Raw genomic sequence first — 17,745 nt, forward strand, 5'->3', positions numbered from 1 at the left:
TGTCTTGATCTTCAGTTGATTTTTTTTTCTTTTTTTAGTAGTTAATATTATTATTGTTTTTGGATGCCTTGCCTTTGTGATACTTGTGCTATGCCTATGTAATTATTTTTTGATGGAGCAATTTTCCTTTGTTTGGTTTTATTCTTATTTGTCAGAGGGAAAGACTCTGCGTGACGTATTTTGTTACAGTATCTGATTTATCATATAACTGCGTCATTCATGATATAAGTTCATTGTTGGCATATAAGATAATCCTAGAATTGGTAGTGGAATTCTGCAGTTCAGCTTGCCCGTTCATTATTTATGTGCTGTGTCTGACATTGACATACTGGATTAAGTTGTGAACTTGGTGCCATTGATTTTACACTTGCTTGGCACACGCAAGGTAGTTGGTGAGGCTTAATCCTGTTTTCCTTCCCATTTCGGATTAAATTTTGGTTGCTCTTTTCTTACCTAAGTTTGTTATTTGTCCAATTAGTATCCATTTTGTGCATTTCCCTGGCCAAAATATAGTACAAAATGGCATCTCATTCTGATCTTTTCCAGAAAAATTTCAGGAAAATTTCATTTCGAAGCTGTACTTGATTTTAAAATCCGGCCTTTGTTAGACGATACTATTCATCAGGCTGCCATGAGCATTCAAGCTTTGTGGATTATTCATTTAAGAGTTATGGTGCCTCCGGTAGGGAGTCAGAGCAGAGTAGAATATCTCCTCCTGATGGAATGATTCAGGTAATTTGCTGTGCTGTTCTTTGGCATATATTGAATTCCTTGCTGTCTGTAAGAATGTTGCTGGCAATTGCTGATTTTGGTAGTTTTAATAATGAGACAAATTACTCTTCTTGTTTGAAGCAGGCACAATTGCTTCTGTACAGATTGGGACATTACCGAACGATATACTTTTTGAGGATAAATCCCATCGGTCATTAACTCGAAGGGGCATTTGCAGTAAGTACTTTCTGAGATGCAGCCCATGTTCCAGAGCTTCTTCAAGCAACATGCATTTGGATTTTTAGATAAATAACCGTGGTTAGTAGCTGAAAGTGGCTTCCTCTGGACATTATTGTAGTGACAGGACTATCTGATGAAGGATATCTAATGAGATATATGGATCATCTGGTTGGTTTTCTTTGGACTCATGCACGAATTTTGTTTCATGCCAACATGTGAGAAAGATTTATTTATTTTCGACAATAGTACAATTTAATGGCATTTCACGTCAATGTATGGAAGCAGCTGCATCGTTTTACCTGAATTGTGGCCGTCCCCATATACACTTCTATTGAAATCAAAGTGATCTCATGTCTGGCAATTTGTGTCTGCTTGTTGAACTTTTAGAGGATTCAATACCTTGACATCTAGCATTTTGATAAAATTAGGAAAAAGACTGTTAGGGCGCTTCCTCTTAGACTGTTGTGTGATTCGCTTTATATGTGGTTGTGCAGGGGCTATATATGTTAGTGCTGTTGTAAAAAAATAGCCAGTTTGCTGTAATTGGTGCTTGTGCATGATAACATCATCCTGTCACCTTTTGGACCATCTTGAAAAGGACCAAAGGAGTTTAGGAAGACTGTAAATAGTACCGTCTGATGCTGGGAAGTGGGTGGGTAGGAACTACCTGGAGTTCTTAAATTGATCGTTCATTTTGATTACTGTCATTTATTGCTCTAAACTGCGAAAGGTTTTAACGAGCGTGGACTGTTCAACTTTGATTGATCCAGAGGTACGTTTGAACTTTGAGCTTGACAAAGATAACATGACCCACTTGCTTATTATAATCTTTCTATGACAGTTATGGTTGACTTCTTTGTTGCAATTATTGGATCCTCACAAGTCCTGAATGACAGATCTGAACAGGAACTACTTGCTCCAGGGAAAAGGATTGAAAATGCAGCAGAGTCTTGCTAGAAGAATTGACAACCAAGTGCTTGACAGTGGACAGAAAGTATGCAATCTTCGGCAGATCAACGGCATGAGAGGAGTCTTGTAATTTTCCTGGTAAGGAATTGATTTTGTTTCAAATATGTTGGAGTTAGTTTCCGACTGGGGTATTATGTCTTGTAGAAATAAAAAATATGTAAAAAGTTTAAGTCTTCTAATTTTATTTGGTGGGATTTGCCCGCCAGCTTCTATTTGTTAAGGGCTTGCAGGCAGATTACGGGGATTTGCTAAAATATTGGGATTTGAAGTCTGGTAATGTCCTATTTCATTTGCATCTATTTTTTATTAAGAAATTTTATTTCGTTTTAAAAAAGAGTTATATATATATATATATTATATTGTTAACTCTATTACCTAATATGACATTTGACCTTAGAAGTTTATCGTAGGTGTTTTGTCTTAAAAATGTACGAGACTTATCCTAAGTGATTTGTCTTAGGATCCTTAGAACCTAGGAAACTTGGAACCTTGTAAGTTAATCATAGAATGTTTATGTTAGGAGGTTTTCCTTAGTTTTTTTTTTTTTTTTTTTTGTGCCTATTTTATATTAGGTGATTTGTTTTAGGAAGTGGATCTTAAGAATCTAAAAACTTTGAAAGTGATTTTAATACCGTGTTTCCATCTCTTCTTAGGCTTTCTCAGGGCCTCATTTATTTGGTCTCTCGTTGGGCCATTTCTATTTTTAGTCCAACAATTTGCTCCCAAGTCTCAAATTTTTTAAAGTAAAAAATTGAAATTTTTTTTTTCCTAGGATTTTGAACCTAGAAAATTTATCTAAGGATGATTCTATCTTTGGAACTTTCTCTAAGTACTTTTATCCTCAGATTATATCTTAAGAAGATTTTTCTCCAAGATTTTTTATCCTTGAATTTTATCCTAGGAATATTTTTCTCTAGGAATTTTTATCTTCGGACTTTTATCATCTGACTTCATCCCATGAGATTTTTCTCTAAGAATTTTTAGCTTAGGATGATTCACAATCATCCTTAGATGATTGTGACCGGAAGCTTTAAAGTATCTTTGGAGGATTTTCCTCCGAAGTTTTTTATCCTAGGACGATTTGTTTCTATCTACGGATGATTGTGTTTAGAAGATTTAAAGTTATCTCAAGAGGATTTTCTTCCAAAGATTTTCATACTTAGAAAGATTTGTTTCTGTCCCTGGCTGACTATGTTTGGAAGATTTAAAGCAATCTTAGGAGGATTTTCTCCAAAGATTTTCATCCTAAGATGATTTGTTTCCATCCTTAGATGATTAAATTTGGAAGATTTAAAGATTAAAGCTTTAAAATTTTGAATTTTGGAAGTCTTTTCCAGAAATTTCTATTTATATCTATTCCATCATTACTTGCCTTGAAAATTGATTTTTTTAATTGGCTTAGATTATTTGCCTTCGTTAATTAAGATTTTACACCAATAATTACATTAATTGTAAATCTTCTTTAATTGGCTAAGATCCTCTTCTTCTCCTATATAATCCTCTTAGTTCGCAATTAAGACTTTTGAAGAGAGAAACCGTAGCTTTGAGAGAGAGAAGCTCTCAAATTTCCGAAGAGAGAGGGTGGTGATTTGCAATATTTGACAACGGCACTTAGGGTGGCTATTGACGATTTTTCGATGATTTTCCAATAGATTTTGGTGACTTATTTTGGAAAATTTTAGGCAATTTTCAATGAGTTTTTTTATTTACATATTTTATTTATTTTCTTAAAATTTTTATTTTACATATTTAATATAATAATGATAGGTCTTTGGGACTTGGTTGATTTGTCCTAGTTCAAGAAGAACTAGTGTTGAAGTAACCAAGCATAAAAATATAATGATGGATGAATTTCATTCGATAACTATTCACATTGCTATAAATGATGTTGCTAGTTGTGTGTTGAAAGAGGAGATATATGATGATAGTAGCATATATGCAGATAAAGTAATTAGAAGAAGTGAGATTATTGACTTAGGAAATTATGAGGATGAGGATGAGCTTGTGGTTAAAGATCCCTATTCATGGTAGATAAAGACGATTAAATGTGGATTAAGCCAAATGTACCTTGGGATTTTAATGATAAGGTATCATATTCCTAGGTCAATCATACTTTATAGTGCTCGACTTAGAAAGAGTATTACCAATTCTCCTAATGACTTTATTGGGATTACTAGTACGACTTCTATTTCACCTTTATATTTAGAGGATATTACATGCCATATGATTTTCCCTCGCTCAGCGTACTTCTAAAGCTTAGCGTTGTAAGCTAAACAATGGTAAGTCCTATGGCAAGTAATATCCTCCTAAAGGGTGAAATGGAAGCCGAACTCAAGAATTTAACATATACTTAGTAAACCCAACAAACCCATTAGGAGGATTGTTGTTCCTCCTGAGTGAAGCATGATGAAGAGTGATTGACCTATGAATGTTATACTTAATCATCAAAATCTCAAGAGACATTTGGCCTAATCCACATTTAATCGTTTTTATCTGTCATAGACATGTATCTTCAGCTACAAGCTCAGCCTCATCCTCATAATTTCCTAAGGCAATAACATCAATTCTTCCTTTTACTTCATCTGCATATGCACTATTATCTTCAACTATCTCCTCTTAAAACTTACAATTACCGAAATTGCTTATAGTAGCATGAGTAGTTGTCTAATGAACATCATCTATCTCTATATTCTTATCCTTGGCCATTTTAACACTTGGTAATCTTGAACTAAGCCAACCTACAAAGTGACAAAGACCTACAAATACTCTCTTAATTATTTAAAATTAAAAATAAATAAACATAAATAAAAAATCACCAAAAAACTACCAGCGAAATGCCAAAAAGTCATCGAAAAATTGTCACCAACCACGGTGAATACCTTTGTCAAACAACATGAACCACCACCTCTCTCTTTGGAAACTTGAGAGCTTCTTTTGCTAAAACATATGCTCTCTCTTGAAAAATCTTAACTGAGAAAGAATGGAAAATGAGGATTATATAAGAGAGGAAGAGAATCTTAGTCAATTAAAGAGGATCTTAAATAAAGATAATAATTGGTGGAAAATCTCAATTACTAAAGGCAAATAATCCAAGCCAATCAAAGAAGATCAATTTTGAAGGCAAATAATGATGGAATATATATGAATAAAAAGTTCTAGAATAAACTTTCAAAATTATAAATTTAAAAGCTTAAATTTTAAATCTTCCAAACACAATTATCCAAGGATAGAAACAAATCTTCCTAAGATGAAAATCTTTGGAGAAAATCCTCTTAAAATAGCTTTAAATCTATTATCTAGGGATGGAATTAAATTGTCCTACGATAAAAATCTTTAAAGGAAAGTTTTCCTGAAATTGCTTTAAATCTTCCAAGGATAGAAGCAAATCATTATAAGAAAAAAGGCCCTTGGAAAAAGTCCTCCTAGGATAAATATCCTCGGAGAAAAATCAACCTAGAATACAATCCCAGGAGAAAAATCAATAGAGAAAATTTGTAATACCCCAATTCTCCTAAGGACATTTAAGTCTTTTTAGTTTATTTTAGTGATCTTTTTACCCTAGTATAAAAAAAGTAATATGTCTTTCCCATTATAAGAGAGAGGGAGAGAGAAGTCGGCTGAGGAAAAGAAAAAGACAGAAAGGAAAAAAAAAAAGACAGAGGGTGATGGAGAGAAAAGAGAGAAAATAAAAGAAGAAGAAGAAGAAAGTCTTCATCTTAGTTCTGCTGTGAACAACACATGAGATCAAGTTGCGTCTTTTGAATTGGATATTGTTGAGAGAAGATTTGGAGGTATGTTTTAATTCTTAGTTTTCATTAATTTGTTATGGAGAAGCATGATTAAATATTTGCAATAGAAGTAGAAACTTAAGATTTTACAGGAAATATGCTGACAGTGCATTATTACGAAAATCATAACAATTTGTACAAATTGATTTTTATTATGATTTTTAGATATGTTAAACTATACATTGTCTAGAATGTTTCAAAACTTGTTTTCAAATCATATGCTGACATATTGAAAATTCATTGATAAAAGTTTCATATTAGTAAAGTTTCATAACTATTGAAAACAATTTATGTTTCAGGCATCATCAATACTGTCAAGCAGTTTTTTGTTTTAAACATGCTTGTTTTAAAATTACAAAACAATTTATTGTTTTATTATAAAATCATGACAATTTGTAGAATCATACTATACATTTATAAAAATCACTGGTCCAAATGTCATAATTTTTGAAGAAGTCTAGCTATGGTAAAAAAAAATCTCGTAATTCATGTTCTTCACTGAAATCAGAACTTTCTAGATTTTTAGACTTGAGTTTGAAAAATTGTAATTAATTGAACTCGTATTCAATTAGCTTGAAACAAGTTTCAAAACATTTTAGACAATGTATAGTTTAACATATCCAAAAATCAGAATCAAAATCAATGTGTACAAATTACTATGATTTTCCAATAATGCACTTTCATCATATTTCCTGTAAAATCTTAGGTTTTTACTTCTGTTGCAAATATCTAATCATGCTTATCTATAACAAATTAATGAAAACCAAGAATAAAACATACCTTCAAATCTTCTCTCAACAATATCCAATTCAAAAGATGCAACTTGATCTCATGTATTGCTTCCGACAGGACCAAGAAGAAGACTTTCTTCTTTTTCTTCTTCTCTTCTTTTCTTTTCTCTCTTTTCTTTTCCTTTCTATCGTTTTTTTTCCTCAGCCGAACTGTCTCTTCCTCTCTCTTATAATGGGAAAGCCATATTATTCTTTTTATAATAAGGTAAAAAGATCACTAAAATAAACTAAAAAGACTTAAATACTGTTAGGAGAATTGGGGTATTACAAAAATATTCCTAGGATAAAATTCATGGATAAAAAATCTTAGGTTAAAATCCAAGGATAAAAAATTTTAGAGAAAATACTAGAGATGGAATCATCCTCATAAAATAAACCTTCTAATTAAAAACCCTAAGATAAAATCCTTAAAAGAAAAAGTCTCAATGTGTTACTTTAAAAGTTTGGGACTTAGGGAGGAAACTAATGAACTAAAACTAGAATGCACCCAATTAGAGCTTAAATAAACATGGTCCTAGAAAAGCCCAAGAAGAGATTGAAAAAAACCCTTAAGAAACACATCCTAAATTCCTTGGTGGTTAGTTTCTTAGGTTCTATGATCTTTGGATCCCAGGATAGATCACTTAGGATTAGAGATGGCCAGGTGACACATTGCATGGCACGAGCACATTATATGTTTGTACAACATGGTACGGCAAGCACATGGGCTGGCCTAGGCTAAGAATTTTAAGTACATGGGTCTTAAAAGCACAGTATGATTAGAAATGCTCTAAAGCACGACATGTGAAAATGTTCACAATAAGTAAGTTTCATTGGTGGGCTAGCAAGCGGCCTGTGAGCCGTCAATAGTACCTCAGATAAAGTATATTAGTAAAATTTTTTAACGAAAAGTAAATATAAATGTTAATATTCTAAAATAACTTGAAATTGAATCTCTTAATGTATTTTATTATCAAAAATATTTTAAAATTAATTTAAGTCTTAGTTTCAAAAAATATTTTAATTATTTTATATTCATAATTTATTAAATGAATAAATAAATCATGATTTTAATAAATAAAATTATAAATATCATGATATTATAAATGATAAATCTAAACTTTTACGACTTTAATATTTCATTTATGAAATCATAAATGAGTCAAAGGAGATATGTGTTTGTGAATGAAAGGTTTTTCATATTTATACACAAAAAATAAAATTATGAACAAAATATGTTTTATGATAAGATTAAAAGTTGTATGACACGACTTAAAAGTTATTTATAGTCCCAAGTATAAGAGTTTCTTGTTATATTATAACTCGGTGAGTCCAAGGCCGATCCACAGAGAAATGATTTAATTTGTTTACTTAAGTTTATCCAAATAAGAATAAAATTTAAAAACATGTAATTTATTTAAGAAAAAAATATAAAATTGAATTAGTTAGGGTTATGGATCCACTCTAAGTAATAAATATAGTTTAAAAAATTCTTTTTATTTTTATTTTATTTCCCAAAAGATTAATTATATAAATTAAAATTATTTTCCCATTTATTTTATTGTGGATTAAGAATTTAATGTGCCAAAACTTAATTTGTATACATTAAATCAATATACCATTTTTCCATACTTTATACTAAGATATTAAAAATTCATTGTGCCAAATTCCTATTTTTGTCTACACTAAATCACAATTTCAAAATATAAAAAATATGGATAAATTTAAATAGAAAACAATATAATTTATAAAATTAAAAATAGAATTTGATTAAACCATATTTTTACTAAGAGTTTCATCTTCCCCTAACTACTAATATTTAGCTAAATATATTTAAAATAAAAGAAATTTTCTTTAAAAACAAAAAAGACATAATTAAAAAAATACTTGAAAATTGAAAATAAAACTAATTTTATTTATTGAAAATATATTATAAGGAGAGATGAGAAGAAGAATTTGCGGGGAAAGAAGAGAAGAGAAGGTGTGAAGAGGTGTGTTCACCCCCCTCTATTTATACTAATACATGGTAAATCCACACCATACAAATAAAAAAATATAATTACATCTTAACCTTGCATTTGTCTCACTAATAATCCCACTAATAAAACATAAACCTAACTAAATCCACTCAAGCATATCCAACACATTCCACTAACAATTACCATACCTAACATGGTAAAAAATTTTAATTTTACAATTACCACATTACCGTGGTAAAAACGTAAAAATTTACAACAAAAGTCTCGGATCCTCCTCGACAATGACATAATTTCTCGGTCTTTCAGAATCCAAATTTGACATCCGTACATTTGTTTGGAGCCTCAAATTGTATGAAATTATTATTTTTACCTAATAAACAAACAAAAATACACAAAATCAAATAATTAGAAAAATAATTAGAAATTCACAATATGTTACACAATTACAAATATAAATTACATTAATAGCACAAAATAACATACAATTTTTAACATTAATAATTGTATTTTCATTCAATAGAGTTTAAGTGTAAGTATAATATTATTAGTTTAAATAAAATTAGGTGTAATTTGCATCACTATAGTTAACAGTACATTCCAACTAGGTTGACACTACTGAATTATCTATCATTTGTAAATTTACAACATTTCCATCAGTAAAATTTATTCCAAAAAATTATAAGAAAAGACGGTCTGTAGTCTCTAGAGATAAGTCAATGTTCACTCACCAGTGTGCATAATCTAGATCCACTTCCTCTTGATTGAAATCCAAAACATGAATTTGTTTCATTAAAACATTTTGCCAATCTTGTTGCACTTAGGTTTAAGCATTTTCTCAATCTTTCAAACGCATAAAAGAGTGTAATCTCTCTAATGAAAAATTTGATCAATATTCATATAGAATTCTACCATCTACAACTAAAGCTGGCTCTGATGCTATAATTAAAACTAAAGGGATGAGTGGATCACATGTCATTATGGATAGTATAAGGAAAGAAAATGTCTTATCCATCTAAAATCTTAAAATATCAAAATTTTACAATTGTGAGGGATTTACTAAATCTTCAAGATTGATAGCACAATAACTTTATAATTCATTACTATTAGTACCAATACCAGAAGCAATACCCTTACCTTTGAGCAACAAAATATAAACTAGATTTTGATGAGAAGTTGATGCTTGTTAAACATTAGAATATATAATGCTTGATCCAAATTTTATTTTGATCAAAATTAAAAAGTTTATTCATAGAGGATATAATTGTGTCAAAATTTTTATTAGGCCCTATTAACAAATTTTATTAACATCATCAACTAAAATTTTTGTACTTTCTTAATTGTAGGATCCAATACTTTTGTAAATACAAATAAATGGAGAATATATTTCCAATATTTTTGGGATTTTTCCTTCATAACATTGCAAATATTTCTAAACATAATATCATTTCTCTTAAGAATACCACTCATATTATACAGGTAGATTAACATTTTACATGAAATATGCTTATAAACAGTAGAATATGCAAGAGTAGCCTAACAAATATCTTCAAAAAATCTGGAAATTTAAATTCAACATTCCAATAATAATGATGATAATCTTCATCATTTGTTGCCTCATTTTAAATACTAAAAATTGTTTCAAAATATTTTTGGCAAGAAAGTAACACTAGATATGTAGAATTCCGACAAACTTTTATGTCAAGGTTGGATCTCCTCTTTTTCAATCAAAAAATTTTTAATGTAAAAAAAGTTGTTGACGTCTTGAAGGTACTCTAATATATAAAATGGCTGCTCTAATTTTTTTTTTCTAAATAAGGATTTATATGGGTTATACCAACTTGAACAATTGAATTATTAATATGACATACACATCTAACATGAGAAAATTTTGAGCCACGTGTATGTGTGAGAGTAGAAATATTCCGCAAAAACATAACAATTGTAGTAGTACTAGCTTATGCATTATCAAATGATATATTAAAAATTTTATTAGTAATTTCATATTCTCTTAAAACAGATATTATGGTTTAGTAAATTATTGAACCAGTATGAGGATATTTTAATTCATGAAATGCAAGCAATTTTTTTTTTCAACAACCATTTGCCATTAATCTCATGAATATAATACGAAGTCACAAACAATAATTAACCGTATCACTACCAATACAACAATCAAAAGAAATTAAAATAATAACTTTAAAATTGATAAAAATATTAATCGAGAATTTTTTTCATATCATGAAAAATTTTGGTTAAAGCATGTTTTAGTATAGTTCTAGGCACTTTCTTAAGTTGAGGTTGAACATACCTTTGTAAAAATTCATCAGTTGTTCATCTTCTGCAAATGTTAAAGGTTGTTCTACCACATCAATATACCTACCCAATCCTTCTTGCATGTTTTGTTATGAATACTTGAATAATGTTACAATATTAGAAGCTTCAGGATCATATTATGAAATTTGGGTTTGTGTTGGGTCTTATAGCTTATGCTTTTTCTAGAAAGTTTCCATATGTTGTTTGAGATGTCTGGTTCCACCTTTACTTTTGGCACTTAAAATGGCTTAACAAAATTTGCACATTGCTGCTTCTGCCAATTCAACCTTTTTGTTTAGACCTTTTATTAAAACTAAAACATGACCAAAATGATGTTCTTGGTTTGTTTAGTATATGGTAGAAGTGCAATCGGAAATGATAGAAGTAGAACCACCACTATAAATTGCTTGAGAAGTAGTATAAGATCGCTTAGGTAGGGCAATAAATATATTATTTGGATCTAATTCTAATGCAGTAATTTCTTCATATGGAATTTCTTCTCCATCTTTAATAAAATTAAAATTCTTATCCAACTCAAAATATCTTCCCACATAACTATTGTGAGAGTGAGACATCTTATGTAAATTTTTTTTGCAAATAAAAATGCATGTGGTGTATCTGATATGTGCTATTTGCAGTCACTACTTTGTTGCTGATTGTAAGACCTAGTCAAGTGGAGTAAGTTAGCTGTTAGTAGTTTTGTTGCTTTAGAATAGAACCGAATAAATTTCATGGGGGAATCGTGGCACATGGTGCTGCATTATCTCCTTATATTTTGGTATTTTTATTCCTTATTTCTAGTTAGATATTTGTGTTGTAAGCCTTTAAAAAGGCCAGCTCTGAATTCAATAAAGACATCAAGCTAATTAGTATTCAACTCTCTATCTCTTTTCTTCTCTAAGCCTTCGTAAACCTTCTTCCAAAATTGACTGTATCAGTGGTATCAGAGCACGGTTCCTTTCATGGACACTCGTGGCAAAACAAATACTGAATTCAAGAATGAAGTCAACGAAATCTTAACTCGACATGAATCAAACTTTGATTGCCTCAAAAACAACTTCAATTAAGTTAATGCAACCCTTCAAACTGTCCTCGCTGAACTACAAACACTTCGAGTCAACTCTACCACCAACTCAGCTGCTACAGAAGTAAACCCTTTCGCACCAGGAGAATTGTCACATCGACCTACCTCATTTCTGAATCAGATTCACACATCCAATGCTACTCACAACCACAACCAAGCCCATCTCAAACTGAACTTCCCGACCTTTGGAGGCAGTGATCCAACTGGTTGGATTTTTAGAGCGGAACAAGATTTCGAGTTTAAAGGAATTAATCCTCAGCAGCAAGTTCAACTTGCTTCATTTCATTTAGAGGGGGTTGCATTACAATGGTATCGATGGTTCACAAAGTTTCGAGGTCCTTCCACATGGGTAGAATTCACTCAAGCCATTCTTCGTCGTTTTGGACCGACGGATTATGATGACCCGTCAGAAGCATTAGGTTGTCTTAAACAAGTCACCACCATGGCTGCTTATCAAGAACAATTTGAGCAGCTCTCTCACCGTGTGGATAACTTGCCTAAGAGTCATCTCGTTGGAAGCTTCATTGCAGGGCTCAAAGATGACGTGCGGCTGGACGTTCACGTTAAGCAACCACGCACTCTCTCAGATGCAATTAGCGTGGCTCGTTTGATTGAAGAAGGGAATAACTTGCAGCGTCGACCAAGTTTCCCTACCCATCCTGCATCCACAACACCACCATCTAGACTGCAACCGAATACAACCGCGAGCATCCTTGGTCCTTCTCCTCCACAGAAGACCACACCTATGGCAACTCCCTCTCAACTTTCTTTTCGACGGATAATTGGGCAGGAATCCAAAGCTCGCCAAGAAAAAGGTCTTTGTTATTATTGCGATGAGAAGTACGTGCCCGGACATCGTTGCGAGCGACCACAACTCTTTATGTTGGAAGACCTTACAACTGTTGTAGACTCGGCTGAAACTAAGCCTTCTGATGATGATATCTCTTTTACATCTTTACCAGAAATATCTCTCCACGCTATGGCAGGAACTACCCACCCACAAACCCTTCGAGTCCTCGGTAAGTTGAAAAATAGGGACCTTACAGTGCTCATCGATGGCGGCAACACTTACAATTTTCTTGACCAGTCTGTTGTAACTAAATGTGGACTTCCAGTGATCCGAGACAAAACACTTCAAGTGATGGTCAGAAATGGAGAGAAGGTTGATTGTTCTGGTCGTTGCCTAGCGCTTACTTTGGAAATTCAAGGTCATCAAATCCAAGCTGATTTTTTTGTATTGCCCGTGACTGCTTGTCAAGCTGTGCTTGGGGTGCAATGGCTGGAGACTTTGGGTCCCGTCGAGACAGACTATCGACAACTCAAAATGACATTTCAATAAAATGGCAAAGTTTGCACTTTCCAGGGCCTTCAACAACCTAACCTGGTTCCTATGACTACTAAGGAATTACTGCATGTATCTGGTATGAGTTTCATTTTACAAGTAGTCCCTACACAATACTCCTATGAATCAACCCCACATCTAGCTGACCTTGAATCTCTTCTTACTGAATTCTCTCATGTCTTCTCTACTTCAACATCTTTACCCTCGCCAAGGACACATGATCATTAAATAACACTTCGACCGAATCAAGAGCCAATTAATGTACGTCCATATCGGTACCCCCATTACCAAAAGGTTGAAATTGAGCGGATGGTGCATGAATTTCTTGACTCTGGTTTGATTCGTCCTAGTACGAGTCCTTTTTCCTCTCCTGTTTTGTTAGTTAAAAAAATGGATGGCACATGGAGATTTTGTGTTGACTATCGTGCTCTCAATAACATCACAGTAAAAGACAAATATCCTATACCAGTAATTGATGAGTTGCTCGACGAGTTGCATGGTGCGAAGTACTTCTCTAAATTGGACCTTCGATCCGGGTACCATTAGATAAGAGTCTGAGAGGAAGATATTCACAATACGGCTTTTCGTACACATGCAGGCCACTATGAATTCGTGGTAATGCCATTTGGTCTTACAAATGCTCCTTCTACCTTTCAGAGTCTTATGAAAGACTTGTTTCGACCCTATCTTCGAAAGTTTGTCTTAATGTTCTTCGATGACATATTAGTGTATAGTCGAACCTGGACTGAGCATTTACAACATCTTCGCAATGTACTGGTAATATTGTCACATAACACTTTGTTTGCTAAAAAATCAAAATGTCGTTTTGGGGTTTTACAGGTTGACTATTTGGGCCACCTCATTTCCTTAGAAGGTGTCGCAGTTGAGCCCGCAAAAATCAAGGTTGTTATGGACTGGCCGATTCCTTCTTCTTCTCGGGGAGTTCGTGGTTTCCTTGGTTTGGCCGGGTATTATAGGAAATTTATTCGTGGGTTTGGAGAACTTGCTGCTCCATTGACACGTTTGTTGACAAAGGAAATATTTCTTTGGACTCAGGAAGCATCCGCTGCTTTTGTACAACTTAAGCATGCCCTTACTTCTCCCCCAGTGCTGCGCCTTCCTGATTTTACACAACCTTTTGTGATTGAAAGTGATGCAAATAACAAGGGAATCGGTGCTATATTGACGCAACAAAACCAACCAGTAGTATTTTTTAGTGAAGCACTTAAAGGGTCAGCTTTGGCATTGTCCACATATGGGAAAGAAATGTTAGCCATTGTTAAGGCAATTTAAAAATGGCATCTATATCTGCTAGGCAAACCTTTCATCATCCAAACAGACCAAAGGAGTTTGAAATACTTACTTGAGCAATGTATTACCACTCCTGCTCAGACACGGTGGCTACCAAAACTTTTGGGTTATAACTACACTATCCAGTACAAGCGGGGTAAAGAGAATCAGGGAGCTGATGCTTTATCCTGCATTACAAATTTTCATTTTTTCGCAATTTCCTTGCCCGTTGCTGATTGGTGGTCTACTCTCCAACAAGAAGTTTCTCAAGATCCTTTTTATGCCAAGTTGTCCAGTTCTAATGAATCTCAGTGCCTTAAAAGAGGAGGTGTTTGGATAAAAAAAGGAAAACTTCTATTGAGTCCTACTTCTACTCTAGTTCCTGTAATCTTATCAGAAGGGCACTCATCACCGACAGGTGGCCACTTTGGTTACCATAAGACACTCAGCAGACTCAAAAAGAATTTTACTTGGCCTGGAATGCAAACGGCAATCAAGGAATATATACGCGGTTGTGATATATGTCAACGTTGTAAAACATAATGTCTAGAACCTGTGGGCCTACTTCAACCATTGCTAGTGCCGGAAAGAATTTGGACTGCAGTCTCTATGGATTTCATAGATGGTTTGCCTCAATCCCAGGGCTATACTGTTATCATGGTCGTTGTTGATAGATTGTTAAAATACAGCCACTTTATTCCTTTAAAGCATCCTTATACAGCCTTAACAGTAGCCAAGGCATTTGTACGGGAAATTCTTCGCTTACATGGTGTGCCACCCTCTATTGTCAATGACCGAGACCGTGTTTTTCTTAGTTCTTTTTGGAAGTCCTTATTTCAGTTACAAGGCTGCACTTTCTCAATGAGCTCTAGTTATCATCCACAAACGGATGGACAAACCGAGGTTGTCAATCGAGTTTTGGAATAGTATCTACGTTGTTTCACTCATGACCAGCCTAAAAAGTGGATTGATTAGTTGCCTTGGGCTGAGTACAGCTATAATACAGCTACTCACTCATCAACTAAAGTTTCTCTGTTTGAGTCTGTATATGGTGTACCTCCTCCCTCATTGCTATCCTATGTTCCTGGTACTTCTAAAGTTCAGGCAGTGGGTGATTATGTGTACCTTAAGTTGCAACCGTATCGTCAACATTCGATGGTTTTTCGTGGCTCACTTAAGTTGGCACCACAATTCTTTGGACCGTACAAAATTCTTGCTCGTGTAGGGCCTGTTGCTTACCGGCTACAGCTGCCAAATGGGTCTCAAATTCATGACGTGTTCCATGTGAGTCTTTTGAAGAAAAGAGTGGGTTCAGTTCCTTCTTCTCCTACCTTGCCTCCTACAAGCGGCGACTTCACCATTCTTCCACAACCAGAGGCTATCTTGGATACTCGCATTATTCGTAAAGGCAAATATCGTCCCAAAACTGAGATTCTTGTAAAATGGGCTGGTGCACCCAAGGAAGATGCCACCTGGGAGAATCAATGGCGTTTTACTCGGCAGTATCCTGACTTTCTCCTTGCGAACAAGTCGCATTTTAGGGGGTGGACTGATATGTGCTATTTGCGGTCACTACTTTGTTGCTGATTGTAAGACCTAGTCAAGTGGAGTAAGTTAGCTGTTAGTAGTTTTGTTGCTTTGGAATAGAACCGAATAAATTTCATGGGGGAATCGTGGCACATGGTGCTGCATTATCTCCTTATATTTTGGTATTTTTATTCCTTATTTCTAGTTAGATATTTGTGTTGTAAGCCTTTAAAAAGGCCAGCTCTGAATTCAATAAAGGCATCAAGCCAATTAGTATTCAACTTTCTATCTCTCTTCTTCTCTAAGCCTTCGTAAACCTTCTTCCAAAATTGACCGTATCAATATCTGTGCAGGTTAAAAAAATAAGTGAGCAGGAAAGAAGTGTGTCAACTGATAAAGTAAGCAATTGAACAATGTTTCACTTCTCTTTAGATTAGAGTAAGAAGAAGAAGTTGCCTGGGGTTAAAGGAGAATCTGGAGGAGGTTGGGTAAAGATGAGAGTAAATAAGTTGAAATTAAGATTGAGATGAAAATTGCAAATGATTAAATTGTTTAAATATAATAAAAAAGAAAAATATTAATGGTCAAAACGACAGATGCGTAGAGTTCTGCAATAAATTAAGTTGTTGCACTTACTTACTTTTTGCTTTTGTTTTAAGTTCTTGTACGTTGTACCTAAAGATGGCCAATGGGCGTGCCTAGCCCATGCCCGTCCAAAAAAAAAAAAATGTGGATAACTTTTCTTTTTTCCCTTTTTTAGAGGGCGTGCCTAGCCACGCACCTGGCATCCTTTTTTCAAACCCACATGACCTTTTTTCACGACCATTAGCCCATACACTTGTAGTAGTAATAGTAGTAGTAGTAGTAATAGTAGTAGTAATAGTAGTAGTAATAGTAATAATAATAATAATAATAATAAGTTTTTCTTAAGGGTTAACAATTAATTATTAACTTACACTTACATGGAGTCACAAAAGCATTGTCTATAATAATATTAATGCTTATAAGTTTTAGATAAATATATAATAGTTAACATTTCTTTTAATCAATTGCACAACTATATTATCTAATTTCACAATAACTAATTATAGTAAATGATACATAAATCTATTTCCATAGACTTTGGTAATAATTAATAAAAATTAGAATAACAATGCTGGAATAACGATAACAAAAAGTTACAACTATGAGATAATAATTATAATAAGTCACAACTCACAATTACAAATATTGATTATGAAAAATCATAATTATGAAAATACGAAATATCAATTATTAGTCACAAAATAACATTTATTAATCAAAGGTATAGACACGGTAAATGAATAAGGTTAAATTCTTTCTTGGTGGACAAGTAAAAAATTTGACTTGTGCCAGTGTAAACCCATTATTTCAAGAATATTTGAATAGATAACTTCTCAATGACACCGATTATTTCAAGAATATTTGTATAGATAACTTCTCAATGACAATGCTTACACTCGAAGATAATTTATTTGTAAGAACGATGCAAGCTATTATCTATGATTTCCTCTCTTATTGTAGTAAAATGCTGAAAATTTTCATTTAGATGATGCCTTCTTAACTAATTAAGCCTTGCATTGTTGTTATTTTCATGAGGTCTTACTGCATCGACACTGTGTTCTTGAGGGTGTTGAGGTTTTTTTGCATTCATATTGTGTTCTTAAGGATCCATAGTGATTTTAGAATGCAGGAAAAGTTTGAAAAGAGC

At 33.2% G+C, this 17,745-nt stretch overlaps 1 protein-coding gene across 1 annotated transcript; it reads left to right on the forward strand.

The window, feature by feature from the left end:
• Positions 1 to 13,586: 13,586 nt before the first annotated feature.
• On the forward strand, positions 13,587 to 16,073 carry LOC112498625 (uncharacterized). The gene is made up of 6 exons (XM_025100065.2): positions 13,587 to 13,695; positions 13,795 to 13,973; positions 14,037 to 14,480; positions 14,589 to 14,870; positions 15,129 to 15,412; positions 15,482 to 16,073. The coding sequence occupies exons 1-6, from the start codon at positions 13,587 to 13,589 to the stop codon at positions 16,071 to 16,073; spliced, it is 1,890 nt and encodes a 629-aa protein (XP_024955833.2).
• Positions 16,074 to 17,745: the final 1,672 nt, after the last annotated feature.

This window comes from Citrus sinensis, chromosome 6 (assembly GCF_022201045.2).
Source record: "Citrus sinensis cultivar Valencia sweet orange chromosome 6, DVS_A1.0, whole genome shotgun sequence".
Classification (NCBI taxonomy): domain Eukaryota; kingdom Viridiplantae; phylum Streptophyta; class Magnoliopsida; order Sapindales; family Rutaceae; genus Citrus; species Citrus sinensis.

Bases quoted from the DNA above. Each gene is read 5' to 3' on its own strand.
- LOC112498625 (XM_025100065.2), top strand. From the start codon at position 13,587: ATGGATGGCACATGGAGATTTTGTGTTGACTATCGTGCTCTCAATAAC. The intron at 14,871-15,128 runs GTAATCTTATCA...CCTCAATCCCAG, and splicing joins CTACTTCTACTCTAGTTCCT to GGCTATACTGTTATCATGGT. The intron at 15,413-15,481 runs GTATCTACGTTG...GGCTGAGTACAG, and splicing joins GTCAATCGAGTTTTGGAATA to CTATAATACAGCTACTCACT.